Genomic DNA, 27633 nt, shown 5'->3' with positions numbered 1-27633 from the left:
AAATGCTCCCCCGAGGGGACATACCTTAGACAGGCCAAAGAAAGACTGGAAGCACAGCACAGAGGGGATTCATTAGGGAGTGGGGCAGGAAACCATGGGAGCTCTGTTAGGATGGAGTGAAGAGCATGAGGAAGCCGAGATGGAAGAAGCTCCTCTTTTATTGTACCAAGACAGATGCTTTATAATACTTAGCTGACCAAACAGAAGACAGTGAATGCAGAGTAAGTCGTTTTTCAACAAGAAATATCAGGAGCAAAGTGAATGAGTGGAACATATACCCATAGCACTCAAGTAAGAAAAAAACAAACCCAAAACACTTTAAAACACCAAAGCACAAAAGCTACAACTTTCATGTTCAACATGTTGTATATCATGCATGATTTTTTTCTACTTTCCCCCTATTTTTCCCTGACTTTTTCTTGTTCTGCTTTCAGTATTTCAAAAAATGTATTTTTCTTTCTTATAGTATATTCATCCTTCAGTGAATCATACCCAAACTCTATCTCCTTTTGTCCTCTCCTCTGTGCCCTGGGCCCCTTTCCCAGCTGCTATGCTGGTCTTGCGTGGCTGGCCCATAATTACGTTTTCCTGTGCAAGAGAGATACATTCTGAGAGATAGGTGGTCCACAGGTGAGTAACGTTGCCTTACTAGCACAGGCAAACAGATGAGGTCAAACGTCAAGAAAAGCAAGTTCAAACAATCTACCTTCATGAAGGGCAGAGACCACTTCAGACCCGAGAGCACAGATGTACACACGCTTTCTCTTCTGAAGCTGGCCCGCCACTCCTGAACGAACACATTCAAAAATCAGGTAGGGACGTAGCCAGAAACGTGCTGACACGCATACGTGCTTGGGGGAGCACTCTTCTTCCTTACCTGCACAAACCAGACCTGCCATTTTCTTTGTCGAGAAGGAGTTTCACAGGCCCCTTATGAAACCTCATGCATATCGTAAAGTGGCAGCTCCCAACTAGTCGAGCTGCTCTGTGGTTACCCCCAACCTGCGCAGTTGGTTTCGCAGCTGGCGGAAAAGTGAGCTGCTTTGCACAAACCCCAGCTGTTCGGGGATGGGTGAGAATCAGCCTGGCTCTGCTGCAGCCGAACTGGAAGAGCAGCAGGGGAGTTGTGAAGGTGTGTGGGAAACACGACAGCCGTGACAACAGCCATGTCAGGTCCGGTGAGGGATTTTTCCTGCAGTGCAAGGGATGGCTGCAAGGGCAGTCTTGCTCTGGCAGCTGCTCTGTCCACTCCAGCAGAGGTTAGGCTTGGCCTACACTACTGTTTTTTTCCCTGCTTACATGCCTATCTGCAGCTACAGAAAACCTTGCTGGCCATGCAACTCCAGCAGGCTTGTGTCTTACACAAAGATGAGCATTTTGACTAAGGATTCAGATCTGGGCAAACATCCCTCCAACAAGGCTGAGCTCCTCTCAGCCGGATAATTCCTGTTTCCAGAATATTGCTGATTTACAGTGCAGAGCAGCCGCCTGCATCCAGGAGGCGAGAACGGCAAGGTACGTGGGAAAGGCCTGTCATTTCTTTCATCCCCTTCCCGCCTTTCACTTACTAAGGCTATAAAATGCTTTCCGGTCCATTTGTTATCCCACAGATATTTACACTCGGCGAGTCAAGAGGACAAGAGCAGAGAGGTCTGCTTGCCAAGTCTCCCACCCACCACCACTTCTTCAGCAACTGTGGGAGCAGAATATATTACCTTGTCATGGACAACCAGAGTTTCTGTCACTCCTCTGAAGCGAGGATAAGAAGGTGATGCTAATTGATGATGTCAATTCTGACACAAGAGTCAAAGAACATGGGCAAAGTAAGGGAGAGAGAGGGAATGAACAGGGAGGTAAGGACGTATGGAGGAAGGCAACACAAAGCAGCCACTGGTAGCTCAGCTGCTGCTTCATCAGCTCCTGGGAAAAAACAAACTTCTCAGGAGATATATTCATAAGCAAAACCTCAAGGACTCCATCTGAGAATCCAAAAACTTTTCCGCTTGCATGAAAGAAACCACTATGTAGTTGTAGCCAAAATAATTTTTCCTTCAAACTGTGGAAAGAAAAGACTGTTTTCCTGAAGTCTATTTACAATTTCAAGATGCAGTTTTGGGTCAGCCCAGTCAGAAGAGACTCCTTAATCTTTTATAGGTGGCAAGAAAGGAAGAGAAAGAGCAGTAAATGGCTTTCCTGCATACACAATCCAAATTATCAAGAGGGACACTGAATACAGAAAGTTTCACATAAAAGAGCAGACACAGATCAAGGTGGGGATGCTGCTGGTTTGACTCTGTTTTCCCGTGGTTTTCTTTTTTCCTGGAACGAAGGTGGAATAGAGAACAGAGCTTGAGTTGCTAAGGAGTTATTAGATAAAACAAGGTGTTGTAAGGGAAACTATTTTGTGACTTTAAAGCAAATGTTTATTGCCAAACATTGCTGACACCCCAAGAGAAGTGTTAGAAAACCCGTCACATAAATAATGCTCAAAACCGTAGCACACAGAGCACTGGAAATGGATGCTGTACAAGCAGTCGGCATTACGAGTCAGATGAGGCAATGATTTACTATTCTCCCTACGTTAACTAAAATAACCTCAGCTATTCTTATATTTTACAATAGACGCCGCCACCGCTAGGTGGTAGCAGTCTAGTAAATTTGAGGGGTTTTTTGGACCCACTCACACAATGCTGCTGCTACTTCCACCCATGAACTGGAGACAAACTGGAGAACATCTTTCCAACCTGTGGAGTGAACTTGCAAAAATTTGGGCGTTATCTTTGTCCATTTTTACTGTAAACACTCTAAACACCAAAATTTAGCTACCTTCATTACATCACATGCACACACACAAGTTAAATATTTAATTAGTCCACAGTTGAGGGAGCTTTGGTCGTATCTGCGTGCCTTTTGAAATGAAAACATTTGAGATAGAAAAGGACTATTTACAGCGAATGGAACTGAATATATCTGGGGGAAAAGGAGAAAACCAGTTCTGGAAAAAACCCACTTCTTGCATTTGACACAAGGCACGATCCCGCAGTACCTTCAAGAGAGCAGCTGGAGTCACAGACACAAAGAAAAGCGTTCAGGACTGCTCTGACTGCACCTACCAAGTGGAAATCTGTGTTGAAGGGGTGAGGGGAAAAACTCCAGACTTTCAGCTTATGGTGAATTCCACTGTTTAGCAGAAAGGCAGTTTGATGTACAGCCGGCAATACAATCAGCAGGTTATATACCATCTCCTCAGTCCCTTCTAAACAACAGCTCTAGCACTCAGACCAACTCCCAGCAGCAAGCAACTCTTGCTTTACCCTGAGCTACAGCTCTGGAGTGGCTGTTAAACTTTGCCTGACACTGAAAAGGCAGTTTCAAGCCCTTTGTCCTCTAGGAAATACCCACAAATGTAGTCCAGAGGTACAAACAGCTAGAACAGTTTGGAAAAACAAGAAGTCCCCTGCTATACCCATGGCTCACATGACTTCTGGAGGCATCACAGAGTGGCAAATATCTGGAGCAAAGATGAATTCTGCTAAATGCTAATCGGAAAATTCACTGTTGACTATACTTTGTCAATATTTGCCTAGTTAGCACAGAGCAGTTGTGTTTGACCCTCTCACATTAGGGGCAAGCCTCTTTAAGAAAGGGATCTTTCCTTAGCAAAGTCGCTTTCTGTATTACGTAAGAGATAATCCCTTACCCCATTCCCATCCCACATCTCTTCTCCGTGGACTGTATTTTGTTGCAAGAAGGGAGCATTTAGAAAGCCCGAAGGGGACAAAGGCAGAGCTGTCTTTCACTTTGGTGAAAGTGGGCGATTCATTAAGTTGCTCCACAACTGCACTGTACACTTCGCCGCCGCTACAGGTCTCCTGGGGTCTGACTGCTGCGAGCTGAGCGGGAGGTCCTCAGTTTGCTTCAGGTGCTTTAGACCATTCCCTTCCTCTCCGTGTAGCAAGGGCACACACTAGCCCCATCACTTACACAGCCTCCTCATCTCTGAATCCTATTCAAAACTACCATCCTGTTTTTGTTTTGGTTTAAAACAAGACCAAGAGAAACCCTCTATAAACTTGTTCCCAGTGACACTCTATTGAATTGCACTTCCTGTCTTACACCTCAGCTTTAACCTTCGCTTCGTTTATGGCTGACCAAACACCATCCAAGCATCTCCCTTCATTCCCTTTCCTTCTGGCATACAGTGAAATCTGGGCGATCATTCACTTCCAAGTACAGCTCTTTTGCACGGGCTCTGCGCATGAGCCCCAAGCACGCTACTCACCCACCTTTTAAAACCAGCACAAAAAGAGAATTGACCCTGTCTTAAACTAAGACACAGTTTCAAATTGTTAATTTACTTCCACTGGTTTTGAAATCCATTTTTCTTGGACAACGGAGGGAGACCACAAGTCCAAAGCTGTTGAATGATTTTGGACCGTGATTAAACACCACTTGGCAAAGCCAGTTATAAACACTAAGCTATGCTATAAAGCACATGCAGTAACTGTAACAGTATAGGATCTGGGCTCCTTCCTTGCTGTCTGAAGTTACTATTTGAAGACACAAAGCATTTGACAGCAACGCCAATTTCAACAGCATCTATCCCCAGTGCCTCCCAGGAGATGCTGCCAACTCCACACCTCAGCTGCATCAATGTGCTCTTTTAGGGCAGTACCGCCAGCCAGATCCGGGAACTGATCTCACCACTGCTGGTCCCTCCCCTTGCCCTTTTCATTTTTTTGGGCAGCTGGGTCAGCTACAGCTGTGGGGATGAACAGTTGGGAACAGGTCGAGCCAGTACGGGCAAGAAGTGCTTTGTGTTATCCAACTGTGGCCCAAGGCTCTGTCTGCCAGGGGCAGGTTGAACCACTCTGACCGGCCCAGTGTCGGCTGCTAAGAGCAACATCAATGTTCCACCGAAGTCCTACCCATCCTATGTGCAGTGCCAGCGCTCATCTGAGTGGCTTTAGAAAAGCTCGCCTCCTCACCCCACCGACCACCTGAGCTGTGTTAGGATCCCACCGACCACAAAGAAAGTTTTCAACAGACCCACGTAGGACATTTTAGTTTCACTCTGCCATGAAGATTGGCAGGGGTGAGCACTTTCAGAGCCCTTCTGCAGACCTTTGTTCTGCGAGGGGATCATGTTATAACATGAGTCTTCCTCTTGCAGGCTGTAGCCATCTGTTGTCTGCATAGGCAGGATGAGCCCACGTGACACCCCAGATACCGTGCTACAGCCCTGTGGAGTTACAGGCTGTTAACATGGTAACACGGCAACTTAGTCTCTTCATGATAGGCAAGATCAAATCACGTTGTAACATGTCCCCAGCATGGCAGATTTTAATGCCAGACTAGTACTGAGACCTGCATTACCACATTTGAATCACTGCAAGGCAACCTGCTGTATTGAAAGAAAGGATGAGAGAGGCTGGGGAGACATCAGACTTTCCCAAACGAATCAGAGCTTGGAAAAGTAAGAGGAAAATCCTGTGCACACTTTTGTGCAATCCGATCAGCAGCTAGTCCGAAGTTGAGAGTAACAACTCATTCGTAATTTTAACTGCCCTGACGCACAGAGCCAACTTCTTGCTGCTTTTAGATTTGTTACTTCAACAATTCTCCTGTGAAATCCACTCAAAGTGACACAAAGTGACCCTGTCTCTCCTAGAGGTGTGAACACCTTACAGCAACAGCTCCCTGGTGCTAACACTTTTCAGGCAAGGGACAGGTACCACCATCTGCTGAGCTTCCTTCTTGCATCCATCCCATTTGGTCAGTGCAGAAAAACCCTGGGTGACTGCGCTCACCCTTGGTTTCGTGTCAGCTTGTCCTTTCTGACTAAATGCCACTCGCCTGCCTACAACAAAGCCTCGTGTGACCTGACAATCTCCTTCGCTGCTAAACTCTCAAAACAGAGGGGGTGATACAATGGCAGCTGAGCTTCAATGCCAATGAATATAAGGTAAAACATCTCTGGAAAAATAATCTAAAACATGCCTATGTGATGCTGAATGTGGTACTGACAGGTACATTTAGGCAAGAGGTCTCAAGAGCCATTGCTGACAGCTCTCCAGGATCACTGGCTTGGCCTGCAGCAGCAGCCAAACTAAAGCCAAGAAACACTAAGTATCACGAGCAAGGATACTGAGAGCAAGACCAAGGGTGTCCCTTCACCGCTGTGTAAAGCCCTGGTGTGCCCTTGTTTCCAGTGGTGTGTGCACTCCTGGTCTCCACACCACAGGAAGGAGGTAAGTCATGTTGCGTATGGCACACAGCAAACCTGATCCAAGTGATGGGGCAGCTGCCCTGTGAGGAAGCACCAGAAAGGCTCAGGCTTCTTGTTTTCAAGAAGAGGGTGTTACGGTTGAGGTTTACAAATTTTGAACGCAGCTGAGAGAGTGCACACAGAACTGCAATTCACCAAATCCTGCAATACTGGAACTAAGGGGGGAATCTCTGAAACTAGCAGGGCATCAGCTGAAAACAGATTAAAAATAGTTCCTTACACAGCAGACAGTGAACCTTTGGAGCCTGACACCAGATGAGGTTGGAGGCAGACAGCATCAGCAGGTTCAGAAAGCAACTGGAGAGACTTGCAGACAGGAAGTCCGTGAACAGGTAGTAAAGGGATCCAAGCAGGGATGTGCTGTCTAACACACAGGCCTAATGCAGCAGTTGTGGATGCTGATTGAACACTGAGATGAACAGACCGCAGGAAGCGGCCAGGCCCACATGCCTACCCTAAACAGCACATCCTACCGCTACCACTGGAGACACGAGTACTTGGCTGCATGTACCACTGCAGTACCACTGTTCTAACACAGCAGGACACTTCTCACATCCTTACACCTCACTTTTCTGCAGTGTTTAGTCCTACCAAACACAACCTGGGCTTGCTATTCTGAGCAGCCGGGAAAAACTGCACGTGCCACTGTGCAATCCAGCATCCTCCTTCCTTAGATTGGGGGATAAGCACATTTTTCCTCAGGTAGCAGCCGACAACTCCAGGTTTGTGCAAATTGTGTTAGATTTCGTAGAAAGGACAACATTTGGTAGAAAGGACAACAACACAATTTTGACAGGGGAAGGGCTTTCTGGCCTGACCCAAGAAAAAAGTATGTCTATCTAACCTCTAACATGTAATAAAAAACTTCTTTGTTTTTTTCCCTTTTCCCTCTCTACTGCTTGGTGACCAACTACAACATCCTGACTGCAAGCTCCTCAACAGCAGGCTCTCTCCTGAGATGTCTATCGCCCGTGTGAATGTGACATAACTTCCATCAAAACCACAGGGCACCCTTCCATTGACTTCAGTAGAACCAAGCCCCATATGCTGAATAAGCAATCAGTTACTTCCCCACAGGAGAAAGCTTTTCATGCCTGTAACTCATTTAAATGACTAGAACGAGGGAAGGGACTGAGCGCAGGAAGAGTTGAAAGAAAAGCCGGGATCATGCAGTGCAATGAGGAAAGCTGTCCTGAAAGACATCTTCATGGTGAAGAGATTGTGAGGATAGTTACTTGTAAAAGGAGATCAGCTCTTGTCATACCTTCCACCTCACACCCAAAACCCTCAACACATACAACTTCCCCCAGCCAGCAGCCTCTTTGATACAACATTGTGGCTATGTTTCTCACTTTCATCTTCCACAAGCTGGACCTGTTCTAATTAACATCTCAACCCATATGAGGGATTCCCCGCATCTCAGGCGCTGTTTCTTTCTCTTAATTTTCTTCTAGTGTCAACACAACTTTTTAGAAGCATCAAGGCACTGATTTTTGTAGACTTTCAAGCCACTCTTTCTTTTTACATGCCTGCTAAGTCAACCATAAATTTATGGCTACTAATACCACCACTTTCTGCGCTTTTATTTGGCTTCATTCACAATGCAAATACAAAACAGAACTTCAAAGTTGAGCAGAAATCCTTTTGCTTCATGATAGCCCAATTCCTTTCCACATTTCTTTTCAAGCATGCAGTGACAGGATTAGCTGGGGATTAATTACTTGAAACTCAACCTGCATCTCAGGTCACAATTTTCTCATATTTTCAGCCTTTTAAACTTTTGTATCAACCAAATATTTGCCATACAGACCAATACTTACAACAGATAAGATGTTCTTCTTTCCACACAAATGTCCTAGTTGGAGGTCCCAAAACCCAAACAAAAATCCTACTTACTGTGCCAATGCCAATCCTCCCACCCCAAGTTTCAGTTCTATTCCCAAATGGAAACCAGACTGCTTTCCAAAAATGTCACCTTTAAAGGCACAAAAAAGATCATTCAAAAAAAGCAGTATTCTCTGCTTCCTGTACTGTCCCTTAAAGGCAACTGCTCTTCTGATAAAATATACTTACTGGAGGGTAACCTAAGCAGTTGGTTTATATGCAATGTGATTTCATTTTTTAAATTAACTTTTTTCCATAAGAATGGTCATGGCCTGGATTAAAATACATCTGTGCTTATGTATTGACTCAGAACTGACTGTAAAATTTGGTTAACAGCACAGCAGGACTAGTCTAGGCTGGACACTTCGTGGAAGCCAGTCATTTGAAGGGAGTCTTTTTCAACATAAAGGGTCATCTAAATTATCACAGCATGTAAGAAGATCATTCCTTAATTAAGATATCTCCTGCCACTGTCGTCCTAGTGGAAACACATTATGGCCGTGGTAAGGACAAATGTTGCAAAGTACAGATCTCTACAATTTCACTTTGACTTAAGTCATAAAAGCAAAGCATACAATGCCTCCAGTCCTTTTTTTGTGAGACCTGTGTCCTCCAATCAACAGGAAACATTCAGGTTCATGGGCTAGGTATAACTGTACTCTATTTATTACTTTATTTTGTTTATATATCTTTTCTTGTTCAGTTCATTCCTGTTGTAACAGCGAAACAAAACCAAAACAAAAAAAAAAAAACCCCTCCTGTGCCATTAAATATCACTTTCTACAAAAAATAATCTTGGGCCAAATAAGATCTGGCAGTATCATTCTGAATATATCCTCAAGTGATTCTCTGCAAACAGATTTAGGTTATCTATAACAAACTAATGGCCAAAAAAAGACCATTATTTTAATTTTATATTGAACCTAGTCTGATGCACATGCCATAAAAGAAGTAAAATTAACTGCACCACCTGCAGGGCACATCTTACTTGCTGCTCTGAGAATGAAAAAAGCCAAGAGCAGGAGAGAAAAGCAAAAAAGAAAGGCAAGCTTAGTTGAACATAGAATAGTAAATTAAACAACAAAGACATCAAGAGAAAGAAAGCATTAAAAGCAAGTGTTCAAGCATGTTCAAACAAAGCACAGGTACTGTGTTAAACACTGAATAAAACCAAGCTATGCCAAATTCCCAGTGCCCCACTTACGAGCTCTGCATTAAAATAAAAACCGGTGAGGAAGGTGCGTGCTTCTTCAGGGAAATGCTTTTGAAATAAAAAACACACAGTGGTGTTGAGGCAAGAATAAGCGGGGCAAAAGCTTTCACGAGAGAGACGTTTGGTTGTGTGAGGGATGTGGGTTACTGGTAGCATGTGTGTTTCAGCACTTGCACAAAAGGTAAATATGATCTAACACCACATGGAAGGAGTCCTCCATGTCGAAATTTTATTGAACATGAAAGACACACTTGTGGCCCCTTCTGTCCCCAGGTGAGGGAGCAGCCATCAAGCCCAGACAATGAAGTGCTCCTTTTCTCTTCACAATAAGATTAGTGAATTCGATTTTTTCTTAACTCCCTTTATAAAACAGAGCTATCTAACAAGTCACTGCCTGTGCAATAGGTGGGGACAGAAACAGCGCATTGCACGACACTGTGGATGTCTCCATAAGAAAACCAACTCGCCCACCCAGAACACGAACCCAACAAACTGCTGTATCTATCACACAGCTGCTAAACTCCTCCCATGCCACCAGCACCTGACGCTCACTGCAAAACAACAGGGTTCGCTCCACCTGAATGAATCCTAGCACTTGCTTTGGCACCATCTCCCTAGATCTCCTCTACCTTCCTAGCTTACCTTTCCCTCTCCCCTCCAGTAAGCCTTATCTACACTACTGCCACAGGATTACTGCTGTGAAGTCCCAGTTTAGAAAGAGAGTGCTAGTATCACCTAAAAGGAGATGCCCCAAGGCCAGCCAAAGCTTGCTGTGGGGTGGTCCTCCAGCAACAAGTCTCGCTCAACACCGCTCTTATGATCATTAGAAAACAGCTCTGTATTATTGTTGCTGGAGGGCACTAACTGGAATATGATTATTGCCACTGCCATAGTACTGCCAAAAATCTTGTACCTGCACTGACGATCCAGCCCTGCTACAGCTGCAGCTGCTTGCCTTCTTTCTGGGGACTGCAGCACAGGCTTTCTGAAAGGATGGTGTCTCCTTCCAAGCCCAGTGGTGGTCGGAGAGACAAGTTTTACCAATACAACTCATGGCCGAATGCATTCTCCTGTCTTCGTTAAGGGTTTACACCAGTGCTGCTACCCTGGAAGTCTGCCATCAATAAGCAGGTCAAACCCCTTAGTCTGGGAAAAGCCTCTCTATTGTTTTCTGTCTCATGAACAGTTCTTCAGTAACTATATATTTTTTTTGGAGAGCAGGGTGTTAGAAAACAATTGATATGAATAAAGAGCTATCCTTCACCATTCAAAGTAAACTGTACACTTAATAAGATGAAATAATTTGGTCTCTGTGGGCCAGAAAACAATAGCCTTACAGTTGCAGGGATACCTTGCAAGTTATGTCCTCGCATCACCCAAAGCAAACTGTAATAAGGACTGCTCCACAGCTCAGGTTCTCTTTAAACCTCTTAGCTAACCTCTTTTACCTCTTCAGGTTTCCCTCTTCAGCACAGACATGAATCAGTTGCTTCAGGAAACATCAGTTCCTTCCAAAAAATTAAGTTATCTTTTATGAGGCTGTACTCAAGTCCCCTACGTTTCTTACACATATCCCTAACTTTTATTCTTTACACCAGGAGTTGAGATTGCATAACAAAGCAAATAATACCAACAATTGTGACTGACTTAAAGGGGAGCAACAGCAATCAGAACTTTGTCCTATCTCTCTCTGAGTAGGATGAGAATCTACTAATTAGTTTATTACTGTGTGGGTGGAAAAAGGAGTGAACTTCAAACTGGCACTGCATTCAACGCAGTATTTCCTTTATAGCGAAGTATGAAAAATAACCCCAGACCTAGAATAAATCTCCCTCCCCAATTTCTCCTTTTGTTTATGCCAGGTTTGAGGTTACTTACACAGTGGCACAATATTAAAGATTCCATACACATCTCCACGCCTTAGGGCATAAGCCCACCTTTAGTTGTCTAGCACTGAGAAGAAACATTTCCTAGAGGCAAGCTACTACGTAATGATCAGGATGATGTTTCTCGCACCCTCCTTCTTTGATCTGTCAAATAAAAGCCACCGCAATAAAAAAAGATGCTAAAACGCTATATTATTTTCCTGCCACAATTCTATACTTATTTGCTCTCATTTTTATGAATCTTTTTGTCATTACTGATGCAGACAGCCACTGGAAGCAGCCTTACACGGCACAATGAAATATTCAACACACACATTCACCTTCAAGATAAGACAATAATAACAGAACACCTGAAACCAGTCTTTTCCCACGTACGCTAAGTTATGCCACTGAAGTCAAATGGGTTTTAGCAGTTCAGTTTGCCCCCTTGATACTCAAAGGCACAGAGATTATTCCATTATTGAAAAATTTACCACCACCACTATACAACAGCAACAGCTTGGGATTTGCAAAATAATGAAGAATACCATTCAGACACCAGAGAGAGGGCAAGAAAGGAGGATTCCTCCACTGGGAGGCCCTTCCATGAGGAACATCCTCAGGGGCTACAATTCACCGCGAGCACAAGGCGCTCTTACCTGTGTGAGTGAGCATGTGCCGCTGCAGGGAATTTGCCCATGGAAAGACTTGAGGACAGTAAGGACAGGGGATATTTTGCAGGCAGTATGAATAAGCGTTCCTCTTCCCTCTCGGCAGCTTACCTTCGGCAGTTTCCTTCTCATCCTCACTTGTTCCATTTCTGCCGCTTTCTTCCTTGAAATTGTCAGTGGACTGCAGAAACGGGCTAAATTTATTAGTGTCTGTGGTAGCCAGCATCTTCTCTATGCTAGCAAACTCCCCACTTGACTCCAGATCCACACCACTGCTAAGTTTAGGCTTATTTTTCGTTCCTTTCTTTCTACCTCTTCTCTTAGTCAACCCAGCATCGGCAACAGGAGACTGCTCTGCATCACATGCCTGAGTCAGGCCACTGGGCAGGCTGGAGTCTCTCTGAACGGCAGTCATGATTGTCACTTTTGCTTTGGCGTTCCCTGATTTGTCACACCCAGTGGAGTTGCTCACTGCCTTGAGACTGGTGTCTGCAGCCTCCGTTTTCAGCAAAGCAGGAGCCGAAGACACAGATGAAATGATCTGTGCAATGGAAGCCAATGGTGGTAGCTCTTTAGTTACTGGAGGCTTTGGCAAGAGAGGTGGCGGTGGTGGTTTAGGCCTCAAGGGTCTCAGCAAGGCAGAATTGCCAAGGAGAGCCGGGGAAATGATCGGGACAGTCAAATGCAATGAACCTTTCAGTGGCTGGGGATGTCTGACAGCCCTGTCCTTCTCTGAGTTCCCATTGGCACCAAAACCCAAAGGACACTGCAGACAGTTATAGGCTTTATCACTGTTCCCAGAAGCAGACAACTCTTGACTCCTGGCTTCACACGGGACGTCATCTTTATCCTTCTTCAGGGCTTTGGGGATGGACAGGTCGATAGGCTCCATCGAACAGTCGTAGAGGGACAGGGGAGAAGAGCCAAACAGGTTCTCCTGCTTCACTTGCACAGCACTCAGGTTTTTGTTCTTCTGAGAGAAATCCAAAGGCTCGTCAAAATCCATTGGGAAGTTGCCCGCAGGTTCAAGTTTGATGGGAACGTGAGATGACGTCCCAAGCAAGAAGCCATTTTGTGGCTCCAGGAAAGGCGTCATAGGCTTGCGGTCCATGTAAGTGCTGTCCTCCAATAAAGGAGGGTCTGTCTGGCTTTCCTGGGCACTGCAGTCCACTGCTAAGATGTAATTCTCTATCTCTCTTTCTTGCACATGCAAGTGCTGCTTGAGGATATGGTGAATGCAATTTCTCTTGGCTGAAAAGGCTGTGCCACACTCCTTGCACTCAAACGGCTTCTTCTTCTGGCAGCCGCTGTGCGTCCTCATGTGAATGCGGAGGGCCCGGTAATGCTTTAGGTCCTCGCCACATAGCTTGCACACAGTGTCTGGGGAGCAGAAGGCATCCACCATCTCTGCGGCATTGCTGGTGACATATTCAATGTTCTTCTCTATATCCTTCCTGGTCACTTTGAGGTGCTTCTTTCGCAGGTGCCTCTCGCAATTGGCTTTCACTGTAAACGGGTAGTGGCAGATTTTACAGATGTAAGGCCTCTCCCCGCTGTGTGTCCGCAGGTGCCGGATCAGCGCTGCCTTGTCAGCTGCGATATAGTCGCAGATGTTGCATTGGTATGGGGAAATACCCAAGTGAGAACGGATGTGAGCTCTCAGGACACCAGAGAAGGCAAACACCTGGTCACAAAAGCGGCAGGGGTACAGGACTTTCCTCATGGTTGGGGCTTTCTTGTTTGCTGCCCCTGCGATGATGGCTTTGAGGTCCCCTTCTGTCACCTCTTGCTTGATCTTGGCTTCCATGCTCAGAGGCAGGAGAGCTTCAATGATGCTGTCCTGCTCCAGTTGTGTCTTCATCTCGTGCTGAGTTAAAGGCTCTACTTTGGGTTGAAGGAGCAACTGCGAGGAAGGACTCGATTTGGCTCCTGGCTGGGGGAGGTGAGAGTTGGAGGAGGACTCCACCGAGTTCTTGATCAGCCTCAGAGGGGGAGGTGGGAGGCTTGGGCTGATGCAGCCAGGGGAGGCTTGCTGGGCACTGATAAGAGGAGGAGGTGTAGAGGTTGTGACAACTGTTCGGGGCGTTACCAAAGGCTTTGGCTTCAATGGTGGCATATGCTTAAAAATGGACTGCACAGGGACAGAAGGTGCCTTAGAAAGTGGAGGAAGACTGATTTGAGGAGGAGCAGAAGAAGCCATCTTCAAGATCTGCTGAATGTCTGCCAGCTCAATGGCAGACTCATTGGAGATGGGTTTTACCACAATACTGCTGTCAGGCTGAATGATAAAACCCTTCTGGAAAGGCTGCAGTGAGAGGAGCTTTATGTTGTCTTTTGTAGGGGGAAGGACTGAAAATGACCCTCCCATAGAGGCAGCTTCCAGAGGAGAGAGGCTGAGCAGACCGGTGCTGCCGGGTTCCTGAGGTAGGTTACTCTTCAGTGCTCTGAGCCGCATTTCTTGGACCTCATCTTGTGTAATGTCCTCCTGCTTGACAGGCTTGATGTCTTTGGTGTACTGTAGGCCCAAGGATGCCATGAAGGCTTTCTGGTCTGGGTTCTCGCCGGGTGGGGTCGTGGACTGTGGCTTGTGCTTGTCTTTTCCCTGATCCACCACGTGGGTGTCTGTGTGCAGTTTGAGCGCTGAAAGCATGGGGAATGCCTTGTTACATGTCTCGCAAATAAATCGATGGAAGTCACTGATGCACCTTCGCAAATTCGTTTCACACCAGACCTGCAAGACATGCAAAAATATTCAGAGTAAACATCTCAAACTGGAAAGGCATCACAGGCTTCTGCAAAACAAAAGCAGTTCACTCTCTCTTCCACTGCCCAAGCTCAGTTTAAAGGAGCCACCACCAACCTGGCATGGAATATTCCTGCTCCACAGCCTTTAGTCACCTAAGTGGTGTATCTAAATTAGGGGCTGATTCTCCAAAAGTTCCCTTCTATAAAGGCACACTCATTCAGAGGGCTACTCAGACTCTCAAATACTTTTCCAGGCTGCACTTCCCCTCCAGAAACCTCTCTCGCTTCACTGACAGGACAGGAGCTTTAGCAGGCTATACAGCAAACTTCAGGAAGCTGGGCAGTAAGACCACCTCCTTTAGCTTTCTTACTACAAAGAAACTAGGACAGGAATTAAAAAAAACAGCATTCAAGAAGGTAAAGCACCATAAACCAACGAAAATAATATCCCCCAAAAGCAAATCAATGAAACGTAGAGCCCATAGCAGAAAGGCTTTTGGTTAGTGAAGTCTGATTATATTTATCCTCCCAAGAAAAATACTAAGCTTACAAATAGATTTTATACCTGTCCCTGGAAAGGATCATCATTCCTAATGCTATATATAAATGCTACCCAGATAGCTCACATGTTGCAAAGGTTCCACATCAAAGAAGAGCACATGTGATGAAATAAGCAGAGGGCTGGCAAGGTCTTTATATACTCTACAGTTCACGTACTCTTTATTCAGATACTTCATAGGTCTTGCCTCAAAGTGCAAGCAAAATTATTAGAAAAGGAAAGTCCCAACATTTAAATCCCTTAATAACTTTAACTGTCTGCCATTAATTACAAAAGAAACCAACCCAAGTTGTTGAAAAAGTTCTCTCCTCTCCTGATTTTGTAACTTTTATACCAAAACCCTACTAGAGTTACAGAATGACTGACATGCTCCCCTGAACCAGCAGCAAATTTAAGGTCTACCACCTTGCAGCCAGAAGAGCTGGAAATCAATGCTTTAATCCAAGGAGAATATGAAAAGGGCAGATACTGAATAAGCACGGTCCTGCTGCATTGCGCTGTTGATTTCTTTTTTTTAAATAGATAAGCAGCTTCATCTAGACCCAAACTAACTAAGGTTGCCAAGGTTTGATGGAGGAAGGAATAAACCTTCCAATAAAAAGCTTTATGGTTCTCAGAAGAATATTTACAGACTTCCTCCCTGCTCTTCCCCAGCCACTGTCCCTCAAAGGTGCAAAGTCTTCAGACCTCACATAAGGAACATAGTAGAAAGGTACCCTCAGACTCTTTTGTGAGAAGTCACAGAAGATGTCACTATTTAGTAAGTAAGGTGTCTTCCCGAAGTTTTTTATGCTAAAATCTTTCACACCACAACTACATCCTTGTTACAGTGAATTAAAATAAATGACGTCTTCCTCACTGTGTGTCCTCCCTACGGATTTTAGATGTGGAATGGTTTGGGAAGGAGAGAACTAATGGGCAGGCTGGAAGGGGCAACAATCTAACACCACCAAAGTCATCCTTTAAAGTATTTTTATTGATCTTTACACCAATAGTTATCCACTGGAATGACGGAAAAAACCCAAACTCCAATATTCTTTAGAAGAATAAAGAAAAAGGAAAGGCAGAAAGTGTTTGAAGCCTACACAGACAGTGGTAATATGCTTTCCACAAAAAATTCTACACCCAGTCTCTGCCTCATCAAGGGCATGCACTGTATCAACAATGAAGAACAGACCATACCTGAGAAATGCGGGGGAACTTCCTACAGGAGAAGTCTGTGAATCCCAAGTCATGGAAGCCTGCTGGAATCGAAGGGTTGTTCTGAATGAAAGGCTTTCCCATGGGATCTCTGGGAAGCTGCTTGTGGATAACTGCATTATGGCGCAGTAAGCCCCGATGAGTACGAAAGGTAATGCAACAGATGTCACACCTGGAAGGGAAAGGAATAAACCATAAATTACTTAGGGACTGCTGCAGGCTTAAGAACTGGCATTCTTCTTGCATTAGGCCAGCCTCCTTCCTCTCGCCCCATGATACTAAGAAGCTGCTAAACACAAAACGAAGCCACAGCGCATCAAAATCCAATCACCACAGAAAGGCCATTTCAATCAGTCACTTTCTACCAGTTTCTGGCTATTAAGCTCACGGGAAGTTCAAAGAATATAGTGCATGAGAACTGAGTGTCCCACAAGGGCAGACTGTGATGCGGTAGCTGAGACCACAGCCCTCCCGTTGTCCAACATAAAATATTTCAGTGGCTTTACACCATTTCACTTTTACTAGTAAATACTATTAAAATGAAAAGATATTTTTAAAAAATCAGTGACAAGGAGAGGGTAAGTCAGACCTAAGTAGCAAGCAGCTTCAAATGTATAAATAGCACCTTTTTTGACTACTGCTTAAAACACACTACTGCACACCACTCAAACACCCATGTATGAATTTTTCCGCATTGCCTTTCCATAAACTTTCACTGATTTTTCTCAAATATATGAGAAATATACTGTTTTGAAAGGAAAGCCAGTGCTTCTTGAAGGGGAGGAGGGTCAGAGGAGGAAGACCTGAAACAGTTTCAACACTTCTGACACTCACACACCCCCTTCACAGCCAGTGTGCCCCAAAGGAAAAATGCAGAAGCAATGTCTTTTCCTACCCACACTTTATTGCTGTGATTTCTTGTTTTTCTTAAGCTCTCAAACCCCAAATTCAGCTGAACAAAAGTTTCTCACCTAAAGTAGACTTGTGTTAAACAATCAAAAGTATTGGAAATGCCGCTGTGCTGCCGGCAGTAAGGACGATGCAGCAACCTTTGGCCAACAAGTCAACAAATGAGTCTACTGCCTTTTAAATATCTGGGATTTGAGCTTTGCAGCATGACAGGTCAAGTCCACTCTGCATTCAACAAGTGACACACTGTTTCATTCAACATGGTTCCTTGTGGTTACAGCTCCAGCTCGCAACCAAAGCACAGGTTTCACAGAAGCAAACACCAGTGAATGTGAAGCAGCTTTTGCCAGTGAGAATATTACATGCACTCGGAGTTTTTCACATTTCCCCCGCCTTAGTTCTCCCCATACTGTCTTTGCCCTCCACATCAAGGAAAAGGACATGTGCCTACTCATTAAAAAAACATCCTGCAATTAGAAACGACTTCTGACAAAATCCTGAAACCACCCCCTCCTTGTCCTGTCCCTAACAAACTCCTATTGTTGTTCTTTTTATCACTACATAAACTTCCACAGACCTTTTTTATTCCCTGAAAATGAAGAGATAACCAAGTCACCCACAAAGAAATTCGACTCATAGTCTCTGAGTGGTGAAAGAAGCAAGTGTGAAGTATATGTAACACGGCCTTTGTTATCACGGTACCCAGAAGGCTGGGACATAAATATTATGTGCTGGAGGTTTAATCTGTTTTATCTCCCCTGTCAATTCGCTTGCATCCTACCTTTATAATTATTGCCAGCATAGTCCCTGCATTCCACTAAATACCAAACCAATGCCATTTACAAAGCAAACATTGACTAAAAGAGGTCTGCTAAATATGACAACAATCTCTGGTGGCGGGGGGGAATGCCAACACACAGCACTCCTCCAGCGTCAGGATCTACCGCTCTCCTCCAGCTCACTTGGCAGCACCTATTCCATGATGCAAAGCTTTCATCTTCAGCAAAAACAAAAACAGACAACCACCAAAACCACTGGGGGAAGGAGGGCATTAAAGGGTTAGAGCAATCACCTGAAGAACTCGCAGGCTACTGAAATAAATTCATTTTTAGAGGTGATGAAAACGCCTCGCGTGAAAGCAAGCAGTGCTTCTGGCACGCTCTTGGTACATCAGCACACAGACAACGAAGACTTGCAAGCAATGCTTCTGCACCCCTGGGAGCATTGCTGGCGGTCTGTGGGGCCAGCTGTTCTGCAGAGGGATGCAGACCCTCACCTTGGGGTGTCCTGAGACAGCTCTGGGGTCCCCAATAGGCCTGGCCTCCCCGGGACCAGCAAACCGATGCAGCAGCCATATCCATTCGTGCATGACAGGCCAGGCACAGCTACCACTGATGGGACCACAGGGCTACTGGGAGAGCTGGTGCCTTCCACGGTACCCCAGGATTTGGGCTGAGCAGAAGCCAGCACTCCTGGGCAAGCAGCCAGCCCCCACACAGAGTGGGGAGGTGCACCTTGTCCATTTTACACTCCCTCACCTCCACTGGGTGTGTGACATGCTGATTTTAAGCACTGGTTTATTCAGGGCTCCCATCAAAAGCTGCACTTGAGGGCAAATCTTTCAGAGCAGAGACCCGTGTGAAAGTCCTTCACAGTACACCTGTATCAACTACTATGCCTCAGGACAGTAAAAATTTGCAATTTAGAAATGGTGTTTTCCATGCAAAAGGAACCACCTCCCCTCCCCCAAAACAAAAGTAACTTATCTTAAAAAAGGAGTATATACTTTCGTAATGCATAGAATTAACACCCCCATATTTTTCTCTTTCCTCCTTAGTCTTGTCTTTTTTTTCCCTTGCTGTGAGTGAAGAAACAGCAAGCAAAAAGAGAAGTTGGGAAAAGGATTAAGCTCTTTTTCCATTTGGTCAGAAAGAGGCTCCTGGCTGAAAAAAAGAAACATCCAGATAAATCACACCTGTCATCTCAACATGCAGGCACTTCAGGGCATATAAATGCACCGCGCCCTGGCTGAGCACCTTCCCCTGGTGTCACAGTTTACAGGATCACACGGGAGCTGGAGCATGGGAGGGACTCGTGGATGCCCTCCCTCCACAGTCCAGGCACACCTGGAGAGGCAGCCACTGCTTGGGAAGCTGGAATAAAAACAACCCGAGAAAAGCCCTTCCTGAGAGATGTGTGGAGCAGCCGCTCCAGGGCAGGGTCCCCAGGCAAGCAGGTGGCCCCGCCGGCTCCAGCGACCGCGCTGGCACCTTGCACCCATGCCGCTCACCAAGGGCAAGGGAGGTCATTGTAAAGCGTTCCTGATGATGAGGGGTGCCACCGTGCCGCCAGCTTGGGAGGTCTCTCAGGCTCTGCAGACCTCACTTGGGCTTGTCAGTCTTCACTACAGATGCAAGCTGTTTAAAATACACAGCCTGTTTGCCCAAGTGTATGCACAATGGTTTTCTTCATGTGTGTGTTTTTGTTGAGTTCCCTCCCCCTCACTTCAGGTAGGAAGGGAGCCCTGAGCTTCTCCCAAATGATGCAACTTCAGCTCTGAACACAGCAACGCAGATGCAGATATGGACATGTACCACCTCCAAGAAAAAAAATCTTACAGGTACTAAGCTTCAAAACCTAAATAGTTAAGCCAAGCATCATGCTACATTGACTAAGGCTTGTGTTAATTTAAAAAGGAGCATGCTGCCATGCCTCACAATGCATTAACTGGAAGCATTAATTTTTTTAAGGAAGCCTAATCTGTTTTGTAATCAGTACTATTTTCCATCTTTAGGTAGTGTCAATGCCTACCGCATTTTAAAATCTAACACCACAGTTGAAGAAGGACAAAAGAAAGGAATCCTAGGTGATACGAACATTTTTTCATCTTGCTTAAATTGCTTTTAAGAAAAAAAAGTTAAATAATTGTGGAAAGTCTGAAAAGTCCAGCATATCAAATAAAGCCTCTGAAACATATGGTAATACTTTGCTCATCATGAGCTCTAAAAAAACCGAAACAAAACACACAAAATCCCCCCCCCCTTTACAATTTCACAAATCTGCTCATGTGTAATGCCAAGTCAAACACGGATGGTATGGCTGCAGAGAACAGAGACGGGAACAGGTTCTGAGGTTGTCAGCGGAACAGGCAGAGCAATGGCTCAACACCTAAGCAGAGATAAAAGCACTCTACTTGCAAGGTAAGTTTCCAGATGTAGCAAATAAAAGCTGCTGTGTTATCACGTGATTGCTAGTCTTGGCCACAGTTTTCCATTTTTCTATAAATATGATTACAGAGCAGAGAGAAGAAAGCTGTTCAGTTCCAAGCACAGAGATTCAATTATAAGTAAAAAGGAAAAAGCTGCTTTTACCAGCTAAGGGCACTTTAAAATGAACTTCATTCTCAATTGCCTTTACGTTTCGGAGTCGTTCACACCTGTACAATGCAAACATAATACTAGGGCTCTGGCTCACTGGCAGAGGTGTAGAAAGCAAGTGGGTGAGAAAACAGAACTGCTAAAATACAACAGCAGAACTGAAATGTAACTGTACGATGACAGTGCAATGAGCAGGCTGACCTTGGTGCTCAGGCCACACATCACACCAGACGAGTCTGTTTAATTATTACTACACCAGTGCACCTTTTTCCTTTTTTTAATGCAGGCAAAGTCTCTGTGTAAAAAGCACCATTAAAAAGCTTTCTACTAAAATATGTTAGTATTCTTGAAATCTGTAATGCTAATTAGGACATAAAAGCATTTTAACAGGCTTTAAGAAATAGTCAATGCTTTGTGCAGTTTGTTCAAGAGGCAAGCCAGGATTTGCTACACTTACGACAAATGACACCTATGCAAGAAAAGTTTACATAAGCAATGCGTGTTGCCTTGCATTACACTCTCCTCTGAGCCAATTCCAATTTGTCAGCAATGGAAATAGCTTTTTATCTTTAAGAAAAGGAAAGACATTTTAGAAAGGAAATGCAGAGCCAAATTTTAAGCAAAATTAATCAGTCTCGGTTTTGATTAAGGGTAATGCAGTCAAACATTCAATCCTTCTAAATTTTGTATTTCAGTAGTCAAGATAAAAATGCCAAATATTTATATCCATCATTCTGTTGCCAAGAAATTAAACAAACACTATGCTCTGCATTACCTGAGACTGGCAGTGGGAAAGTGACATTTAGCATTCTTCTACTTATACTTCCAAAACCACGCAAGAGTAGACCAAAACCTGAAGTTTTCACCCACGCAGCTTGCTATGTTGCCTATGTTGTAGATGTCAACAAATAAAAACTATGTTAATTTCTGGGCCTTATCTAAAATAAAAAGCTTGGTACCATTTTGTGCCTTTCCTGTCTATGCTCTTTAGCAACTGCCACAAACAGAAGGAAGGAAAACAAAACAAAAATGAAACATATCCTGAGACAGAAGTCATTAATACAGTTATGTTACTAAGTCACCTAACTCTTCCCACTGAAATCTCTAATACGTACCATATATAAATTTCTACCTTTGTCGTTATCATTCTCCTTTCTGTCTCACATTATTTGCAGAATTAATGTGGCTCTCCTTAGAAGCAAAGAAAATCCTATGCTGACCTGAAAATAATACAACTGGGCAGTAGAGAAAGATGGGCGATTCCCTGCCGTTGACTCATGCCTGTTCCAGGGACAGGAGCACACTCCCAGCCTCTGCACCAGTAACGCGCTGCGGCGGAGGCCAACAAGGAAGGGGAGATGGAGAAAGGATGGTTTAACCATAAGGGCTTTCACCACCTATGAAAGAAAGACTAGCAGGTTACAGACATATTCCCCTTCAGGAAAGGATTCTTTTGCTTCTCTCTCACTTCTTTTGGGGCAAGGCAAGTGGAGGGAGATGAGAGAGAGCAAATTGGTTTCTGCTCCTGTGCAACCCCACCCAGGTCCCGATACTCATCTCCTTTTGGATGAAAAACCCTTCCTGGCTTCCACACCCAGGGCCCTGGGAAATAACATCCAACAGCTGCACTAATCTCTCCCACTTGCTGCAGATGAGTGATGGAAAAGCAGCAGTGCTGCAAACGCCCCTCCCGCCTCCCTCCTGGGGATCCCTGCTGTCCTCCCGGGGGTCCTCCCGCTGTCTTGTGATGACCGTTCCTGCCTCCTTCCCCCACAGCATCACAGCATGCCTGACCCTGGAGGACCTGCTGCTCTCCCATCTCCACCTCACCCAGTGCTATGGGCCAGTGCCGAAACCACAAGCAGCACAGTAGCACCAGGAGCCAGCTCCCTGACAGGCATGACGGACTGGAGAGGCTCCCCTCCCCTTTCCCAGTGCGTAGAGGGACAGGCACAGCTCACTAGAAGTTCAGCACATGCTGCTTCAACAAAGGCGGGACTTTTCTTTTAACTTTTTCTCCCTCCCACCTCCCCACTGGCTGTCCCACTTTGTTACCAATGTGTCCCGTCACTCCCTTTAATTGTCTCCCTCAAAGAAGCCACCCTTGGGTGCAGCTAAGGCTGGAACCACTGCACCAACGCTGCTATTAATAGAGGGATGCACAATGCTGTGTGCATTCCTACAGCTTCACTGTGGTCCAGGGGACAAAAGTATCATGTAGGAGCCAGGGCAGATCCAATATAAACCAGGGTGGTGTCATGCTTCAGAAACTTGTCGGCACACTGCAACCAGTGTCCATACCAGCATATCGTGACTCCCACAGTCAGAGTAACTCAAGTGAAGTTAACCGCTATAAGGTTTAGTAAAAAGGCAAGAGCCATCCTGTGCCACCTTTTAGCTTTCTTTGTGCGTGAGCAAAGGAAAATCAGGAAAAAAGGAAAAGATTTCACTTCTTCCCAACACTAATGAACTGCACGTACCAGCAACACTTCAACAGTGTCTGAGTTAAATACCTCTGCCCCGGTGGAACAGTAGCTTACTCTACCGTTTACTTCAACAGAATTAACACGGACTAAGAACAAATAAAGTGAAAATAAGAGATGGCCTGCAGACACTTGCACAAACAATGTAGTTCATTTTCTCATAATGACCTTCTTACTTAACAAAAGCTGAAGTTTTAAAAACCAGAAGTGTCAAGAAATTGGTCGGACAGAATCACAACGCATAAGATCAACATAAATAACAATGAAGGGTTTAATAATTAGGACAGGCATACCTGGGGGGGGGGAAGCATGACCAGTACAGTCCTCTACCCTCTACAGCTATGAAAATTGGAAGCTGCACAGCATCCAGAATAAAAGCCATTATTTGTGCACACAAACTCAGGTAGACCTTCTCGTATTCTTTCGGGGTAAGAAAAGGAAAGCTCTTCCTGCCTTCTAACACATCTTTCAAATACAGAAGCCAAGTACTTGTGTAGTTTTAAAATTAATGGCAAGAGTTTAAAAAAAATAATCCATGTGTATACCATGTTAAAAAAGCAACACCACTTCTCACAAGTAACAGAAGAAGAAACACATCTACAGGCACTTGTCTACCCTATAACCGTCCACTGATGACAACAGGGCTCACAAATAGGTGCAGCTGAATCTGGAGTAAACACCCTTGCCCTTATCTACATTTGCAGGTAAGCTATGCTTAGCACGCAGATGTGACTGCTAACACTATAGGCAGCAGCCAGCACTTTGAGAGAGCCTGCATATAAACAAACCCTGGTCCTCACGATCAGAGAGGCATGCTAATACACCCTCTTTCCCTCCTGTATTCCCTTTTACGAGCAGCTTTCCTCTACAGTCAGCTTTGCATTTTACCCACTTCTATTCTTGCAACCCAGCTAAGATATTTAACGCCATGTGACACACCACACAGTTTCTCATGACAGAGTCACTCTCTGTGTCCATTCACTATCTGATATTTTTACCCGGCTGCTCTGGATTCCCAGTCTCCTCGCACAATGAGCTCCCTGATGTGAGATGACCACTTCTAGGCCAGCACTGGACTTGCGCTTCTCTTCAGATGTTTCCCATCTCTCTTTTCTGAACAGAAACTTCAGAAAGCACTTAAAATGCAGTTCTGGTCTGCTTTTGCAAGCCAGCATACAGACAGATGCTCAGCCCGCTGATTTTACTTCTCCATTTGCTCAGTTAAAAGGATGCATTCACCAGCTTGCTTGCATACCCTCTCCTCTGCCTTATCAACATTAAGAGCTGCGTTGTACCACAGCATATTTTTGGTCCTAGCATTTACCAGAGCTGGATTTCACCGTCACCAGCTGGCTCATGGAACTGCTCCCGCACTGAAAATGCTGCCAGCAGAGATCGGGATTCAGTTCCTAGTTCTATCAGTAAGACACCGAGCAAACAGCTTGCCGAGCAGCGCAGAATAGGAGAGTCAGCCGAATCGGCAATGCCACACAACTGACCTTTGTGCGCCTCCATCCTTGGCTATAACAAGTCTTGTAACATTGACTCTGTTTGTACTCAGTAACTCTACCAGCAGTTCCTACCTGAACTATCTTTGCTGGTACAATCTCAAATAATGACTAAGAAGGGAAGTATCAGAGCCAAAACCAAAGGTCAAGGAGGTTCATGAACATGCCTATGCTGGAGTGCTCTCCATCCCTCGGTACTTAACAATCGTTCAGGATACAACAATCTGAGATTAATCCAGCTGCATTGAAAGGGGACAATATTTCATATTTTGAAGAGCTAACAAGGGATGAGGCTTATCTATGGGCACACCAGCAGTCGTGACAGAGACGCGAAAGTAGTATGAAACTTCACAATGATGCATGAAGACTACTTGTCACTCATGCTTCAAGTTGCTTCCAGTAATGGTAATGTCAACTACTACAAAAAAGCTTCCTCTGCCCACCATGAACCTATACTTTTGTCTCAGAAGTCATATAAATTGCAAACAACATCCAGTTTTCAAACACATGCACTCTTTTAAGTTTACAATGTCACTAACCCTCTTCCCACAAAAGGCTGACCACATGTAGAAAGCAACATGCTTCACAAAAATGAAGTCAGCAGGATTATTCCCTACTATCTAAGGAGAGAAAAGATAGAAAGTGAATTCCTAAAGTTGTTTAAGTAGGCATTCATAAAAACAGGAATGAAACTTATGGGGCTTTTTCTGGTTGTTTTTTTTTTTTTTCTTTTACATCCTGTACAATATACTTTTATGCAGTCACGTTGCTGCTCTATGCACAACTTAGTCTTGTACTAGTCTTCTACTGGTGCTAATGACTGAAGTAATCTCCATACACTTTAAATTTACATTAATTTATTTTCTCATCTATTTTATCTCCCCAAAGCCGATGTGGAAAACTGCCCTGAAATACAGTAACTGGGCCAAATAAATGTGTAAAATTCTAGGCAGCTGGAATCATTTTGACTGAAAACCCACTTCTTTCTGTCTTGACTTAAACAGGGCTGCTCATGTGCATTGGCTAAAATGATACAAGATGGGGATGCGGGCCTAGGTGCCTTGCAGCAAGCGTCCCACCACCGGACACCATGCACTGAACAACGGGGATGTGCTGGCAAAGGGGGAAACCTGGTGACCAGCCTGACTGAATTGCAAGCTGCACGTGACCTCTTGTGAAACAGTTTACCCACAGAGTCCAGGATATCACTCCTATAGGGGTGTTTAAGTTGTCCACTCCTTCTGAGTGAAGCCAGGTAACACCAAGACACAACAATAGCATTTTCCACCTGGGAGTGTTTCCAGAAACAAGAGCTCACAGTGGTCACCCCGGCAAAACTGGAGGCAGATGCCAACAGACACCAATGGTCAGGGTGTCCTGACACTTTCCATTCCAGGACCTGAGCTCTTCTGTTGCTATGCCTGTTCCCGATCTAATTGTTCAAAACAACAGCTTTCCATGGTGGCGTTCAACCTCTAGCCAATTTGACTTCACAAGTTTAAGGAAAACTTGGGTAGGCTATTTCAAAGAACAAGGTAGACTGTGAATGGCTTTTGGTTTTCTTTGTTTGGAAGTTCTACAGAAGCACATTACCCTGGGTCAAGAGAACTGCTTTTGCTGTCCTTGTGAAAATATACCTAGGATTTGGCCAACTACAAAGCTTAATATATTATACCACTGTTTGGACATGCTCTGTAAAAGGTCAAAAAACTTAATCTACCCTGAATTCATTCATGGCAACAGGCATCTACTGGTTCTGGTCACCAGGTCAGCTCAGTGACTGAGGCAGTGTTTTTTCACACCCTGCAATGTCTATTTTGTTCTCGTCTCCTATAAAAAGCTAGAAAAAACAAATCCCATAACTGAAGGCAATGCCACACTGCACCAAACGTGATCAGAAGGACACCATAACACTCATTAAGATCCAGGCTTTTACCATGTTCAAACTGCTCAACTGTCTTTGCTGAGAACTGATGTTGAAACCTGTCTCTAAGAAAGGAGGTAACTGCAATGCTATCGCCACCTCCCCCCTCCTCTCTTCAGGAAGATACATGGGCATGAGAGACAGGATAAATGTCTCCTTGCTACTGCGGGGAAGGAAAAATTTAAGAACCTTTAGCTGTTGGTACAGAGCGTACTGTAAGAAGCCTCCTGGAGGAGAACGAGAGGAAATATAAAGGGCTTGCTCTGGTTACAGTGAAACCCAGCAGAGGAATTTTATAGCGCATGTACTTTTTAAAAAGCCACACGTTTTACTTTAAGCCTGTTCCATTGTACTTGCCAAAGGAAAGAGGAGAAACCTCACATAGTGCCTCAAGAGGTTTCTCCCCAGGAAACCCTCACATCTCCTTTGCTTGCACTGCTGATGTTGCTCAAAGCTGTCTGTCAGGCGACCTTTACAAGCACATTACCATGCTTGACACTAACCCTCCGCCACAAAAGTTTCCAGAGAAGTTACCCCACTCCGTGAGGTTTCTCATTTTCCCTGTTGGCTGCACAGCGTTTCAGTGCTCTGCTAATTATATCAACACTCAGATACAAACTCACCAAAATAGACGGTGTCCTGAGGCCCCAGCTGCAGGGAAACAGACGTCGTCTTTAAATAATCCAGGTAGAGAGGTGAAGGGGGTCAGAAAGCACCCCTGGGCCACCTCCCACTGCCTAATGGGGACTGCAGACAACCTTGCTCCTGTCACTAATTAGGGTGCAGGTCCCAGGGCTTCAAAGGGACAGAGACTGACCAAGGGGGGTAATGCCATGAAGGAGATGCAGTGCCACAGCTCATTGTCAGCTGGACAAAGGGCCCTATTATTGCTCCCAAGAGCAGGGCAGTTCTTACCGTAATTAGGAGACAAAGATGCACGATTTAGGATTTTACATAATCAAGAGATACTCTCCCAAGCGGGAGCCCCTCTCACACAATCAGTGGA

At 44.9% G+C, this 27633-nt stretch overlaps 1 protein-coding gene across 11 annotated transcripts in view; it reads right to left on the bottom strand.

The window, feature by feature from the left end:
* RREB1 (ras responsive element binding protein 1) overlaps nucleotides 1-27633 on the bottom strand; it is a 126034-nt gene that overhangs the window by 9937 nt on the left and 88464 nt on the right. For 10 of the 11 annotated variants that reach the window (XM_064443562.1, XM_064443561.1, XM_064443556.1 and 7 more), the window contains 2 exons: nucleotides 16409-16598; nucleotides 11911-14653 (listed from right to left, as the gene is read on the bottom strand). In XM_064443562.1, coding sequence (XP_064299632.1) covers nucleotides 11911-14653; nucleotides 16409-16598 — 2933 coding nt within the window. The remainder of the gene's footprint in view (nucleotides 1-11910; nucleotides 14654-16408; nucleotides 16599-27633) is intronic. The other variant, XM_064443553.1, reaches the window with a different exon arrangement.

This window comes from Phalacrocorax carbo, chromosome 2 (assembly GCF_963921805.1).
Source record: "Phalacrocorax carbo chromosome 2, bPhaCar2.1, whole genome shotgun sequence".
NCBI lineage: Eukaryota > Metazoa > Chordata > Aves > Suliformes > Phalacrocoracidae > Phalacrocorax > Phalacrocorax carbo.
Note: the sequence above shows the minus strand (reverse complement) of the source record. Positions and strands in the feature narration are given on the sequence as shown.